General features: G+C 49.9%; 1 pseudogene and 1 gene segment (V, D, J or C); both read left to right on the top strand.

The window, feature by feature from the left end:
• LOC110324105 overlaps positions 1 to 3,452 on the top strand; it is a 127,207-nt gene extending 123,755 nt beyond the window's left edge. Inside the window, 4 exon segments of the C gene segment in view lie at positions 1,804 to 2,094; positions 2,411 to 2,476; positions 2,586 to 2,915; positions 3,028 to 3,452. Coding sequence covers positions 2,648 to 2,915; positions 3,028 to 3,350 — 591 coding nt within the window.
• On the top strand, positions 853 to 969 carry LOC115064494 (annotated as a pseudogene).
• Positions 3,453 to 4,365: the final 913 nt, after the last annotated feature.

Genomic DNA, 4,365 nt, shown 5'->3' with positions numbered 1-4,365 from the left:
AAGCTTCAGAGATGAGAGCAGAGGAGAACAGCACGTAAGGAACCAGACCCCGCGGTTAGGTAGCAAACCTGCCCATGGAAAGCTTCAGAGATGAGTGCAGAGGAGAACAGCACGTAAGGGACCAGACCCAGCAGTTAGGTAGCAAACCTGCCCATGGAAAGCTTCAGAGATGAGAGCAGAGGAGAACAGCAGGTAAGGGACCAGACCCCGCAGTTAGGTAAGAACCCTGCCTATGGAAAGCTTCAGAGATGAGCGCAGAGGAGAGTATAGATATGCAGGGTCTAGGAGCTAATCTCAGAGGGTGAAGAACAGGGGAAAGCTCTGCTCAGGAGTTCTTCAGGGCGATGTGAACATGCTGGGGACTCAGGAAGTGACAAGGGTCCTCCCTTACACACCTCATAAAACAGAAGAGAGTGGGGGCTCAGGCAGAGAGAGCAGCTGTGTGTAAGTTGGATGAGGAAGAGAAGAGACAACAGGAAGAGAAGAGAAAGGGATGGCAAAGGACTCGGGGCTCTACAGAATTCAGGCAGAACAGCTTGGCTGCAGACAGTCCTGGCAGCCAGGAAAGCTGTCTGACTGAGCAGGAACATAGGCAGGAAAAGGCTCTGGCACTGACATTCTCAAACAAACCATATGGGTTAAAGTTTTAGTCTCAGAGGCCCTAGCTCGGATCCTCAAACTTCATGGGAACATGAGGCAGGAGGTGAAACCTCATATGACAGCATGAAGCAGCCTGAGATGGCCCAGGGAAGAGAGGTGGAGTAACTCTCAGAGCTTGGGCAGGGGATTGTGGAAGGTAGTGTAGAGGAGAGGTGGAAAGGCCAGAAAGGTCCTGGGAGTAATAATGAATCAAGCATTTATGTGTGGTTTTGCTCAATGAAAGAAAAGGCAGGAAAAATACATGACAAACCTCTTCTGCAACCCAGAACTCATTGTTCAATAGGAGTTTTGATACACACAAGGAAAATGTGTTGTGATAAATGAAAAGAATGAATCAGAATCAAAAGCAGTGGAGGGCTACGTGTCTTGCAGAAGAATGCAGCATACACTCCTATTTCAAGGAGTACTGTCAAGAGAAAGGGACTTTCCTGGGGACTGGCCACATTAGCACTGTTAGGGAGGACACAGGGCACCGTAAAGAATGAGGAAGGGGAGGAAGGTGGCTGAGTTTAACAGGTTCTCATCGATAGGTCTGAGCTGTGTAGAACAAGGAACAGATAGTAACCAGCTACATCAAGAGCGAAAGGCTACCTACACAGAGAAAGCATAGCATAGGGGGTTGTTGGTTATCCTCAGGAAACAGGGACCAAGGTCCAAGGAGAGCTAAACTCATGAATAGAGACCTAGAACAAAGATTTAGGAGCCAGAGCTTGAATAAGCATAGTAGACTAAAAAGGGGGTTTCTGAAGGCATCATCACTGAAAGATCGGGTTCATGGGATGGAGAGATGGCTGAGTGGTGAAAAACAATAGCTGCTTTTCCAAGGGCCCAGGTTCAGCTCCCAACAATCAAAGGGCATCTTACAATTGACTGTAAGAAACGCCAGTTTCTGGGTATTCAACTCTCCCTTCTACCTGCACAGCAATCTGGAACACACATAATACACAAATTTATACATCGAAAATAAAATACATGAAAATATTAAGGTCACAGTGCAGGCACTGGAGGTGGAAGTTGCTGACACTGCTTATCTCAGATCAAATGTACAAGACACGGTCCTTAGAGCAAAGCTAAGACCAGAGCCTCTCCAAATATCAGAGGCCACTGATAAGAAAAAAACTCACACATCCTCCTCTCTTGCAGCCAAAACGACACCCCCATCTGTCTATCCACTGACCTCTGCATGTGTTGATACGACTGGCTCCTCGGTGACTCTGGGATGCCTGGTCAAGGGCTACTTCCCTGAGCCAGTGACCGTGACCTGGAACTCTGGATCCCTGTCCAGCAGTGTGCACACATTCCCAGCTGTCCTACAGTCTGACCTCTACACTCTGAGCAGCTCAGTGACTGTCCCCTCCAGCACCTGGCTCAGCCAGACTGTCACCTGCAACGTAGCCCACCCGGCCAGCAGCACCAAGGTGGACAAGAAAATTGGTGAGAGGACATTTGAGGAGGAGGGGCTCACCAGAGTTGAGGCTAAGACATTAGCCTATCTAAACCAGCCAGGCTGGGAGCATCACCAAGGAGGAGACCTTAGCCCAGGGCAGAAGGAGATACTGTCTCNGCCTCCCTCCTGGAAANATCTAAGTATGAACATCTACCCTCAATGACATGAGCCTCTGGGATAGATGTCACTGTCATTTCCAGGATCATCCTGGCCTAAGCCCATACCCAAGGACAAAGTCTCAACTCCCTGGTTTGGTGCCTTTTCTCCTTCAAACCCCAGTAATATTCACCCTTCTCTCTGCAGAGCCCAGAGGCACCCCTCCGAATCCCAACCCCTGTACTCCATGCAAAGAGTGTCCCAAATGCCCAGGTAAGTCACTAGACCTGAGCTCCACTCCCAGGAGGATGGCAAATGTTGTAAACATCCCTGCACTGGAGGATAAGCCATGTACAGATGCATTTCCATCTCTCCTCATCAGCTCCTGACCTCTTGGGTGGACCATCCGTCTTCATCTTCCCTCCAAAGCCCAAGGATGTACTCATGATCTCCCAGAACCCAAAGGTCACCTGTGTGGTGGTGGATGTGAGCGAGGATGACAAAGATGTCCAGATCAGCTGGTTTGTGAACAACGTGGAAGTACACACAGCTCAGACACAAACCCATGAGGAGCAGTACAACAGTACTCTCCGGGTGGTCAGTGCCCTCCCCATCCAGCACCAGGACTGGATGAGTGGCAAGGAGTTCAAATGCAAGGTCAACAACAAAGCCCTCCCAGCCCCCATCGAGAGAACCATCTCAAAAATCAAAGGTGGGAGATACAGGGCAACTGCATGGGGGCTGGGATGGGCATAAGAATAAACGCCTGTGTGGACAGACTTCCGCTTCAGCAATGACCTCTGTGTATACTTCTAACCCCACAGGGCTAGTCAGAGCACCACAAGTTTATGTCATGCCTCCACCAGCAGAGCAGTTGAGCAAGAAAGACGTCAGTGTGACCTGCATGGTCATGGGCTTCATGCCTGAAGACATCAGTGTGGAGTGGACCAGCAACGGGCATATAGAGGAGAACTACAAGGACACTGAACCAGTCCTGGACTCTGATGGTTCTTTCTTCATGTACAGCAAGCTCGATATGAAAAAGAGCAAGTGGGAGAAAGAAGCTTCCTTCTCATGCACCGTGAGACATGAGGGTCTGCAAAATTACTACATGAAGAAGACCATCTCCCGGTCTCCGGGTAAATGAGCTCAGCACCCAGAAAGCTCTCAGGTCCTAAGAGACACTGACACCCATCTCCATGCATCCCTTCTATAAATAAAGCACCCCACAATGCCTGGGACCATGTAAAACTGTCCTGGTTCTTTCCAAGGTACAGAGCCTGGCTCATGGGCTGATAGATCTGGACAGGGTTTAAAGAAAGCCTTGTCTTGGTTTCTGCACTGCCAGACTCAGAACTCATGAGTCATCCAAGCCTGGAGTGTGGGGCTCAGCCTTAGGCTGTGCCTTTTCCTTGCCTTCCCAGGAACCAGCAGCGGCCAGACATAGANATAATCCTAGGAAGGCTCAAAGGGAGAAGCACACAAACCCACCTCCCTCAGGCTGTTCCTCTCCCCCTGCACCACTTCTCTACCTAGGGGCTTCTCTGAGTCTATTGTGGAGGCACACATGGCCAGGGGCATGCCAGAGACCCCTGTAATCCCTACACTCAACTCAGGCAGCTTTGCAAGGACGAGGTCTCCACATCCATTCAGATGGGTCACTCATGCCTGTGCCATGTGTGGCTGAGGCACATGACTCATGCTGCCCCAAGGAAGGGACTATTAGATAGCCACACTCATGCTGAATCCTGACCCATTCAAATTAGCATGCTGAACACCATCCAGTCCATATAGCACATGTAACCTCATGCACATGTGCACACACACATTTAACACTTGGGACCCCGCCTGTGTGCCCTGCACAGCACGTACATCCAGAATACACACAACCAAAAATTCAATGCCCAGGTTTCTACCATCACAATCAGACACACCTTTCCTTTTCTGCAACCACTGCATTCTAACCTCAGAACAAGTCCTCTGAAGCCAGATCCATCTCTAGTACCTCAAGGTCATGCTTCAAGTCCACATGACTTATGCCAAGGCCACAATGGTCTGAATCACTTCACACTGGAATTTTCCCAGGATCAGGCAAGACCAGCCACAGGCTCTGCTGATGACTGGAGGACAGCAAAGGGTCAGGCCACCTGTATAGACACTGT

This window comes from Mus pahari, chromosome 7 (assembly GCF_900095145.1).
Source record: "Mus pahari chromosome 7, PAHARI_EIJ_v1.1, whole genome shotgun sequence".
NCBI lineage: Eukaryota > Metazoa > Chordata > Mammalia > Rodentia > Muridae > Mus > Mus pahari.
Note: the sequence above shows the minus strand (reverse complement) of the source record. Positions and strands in the feature narration are given on the sequence as shown.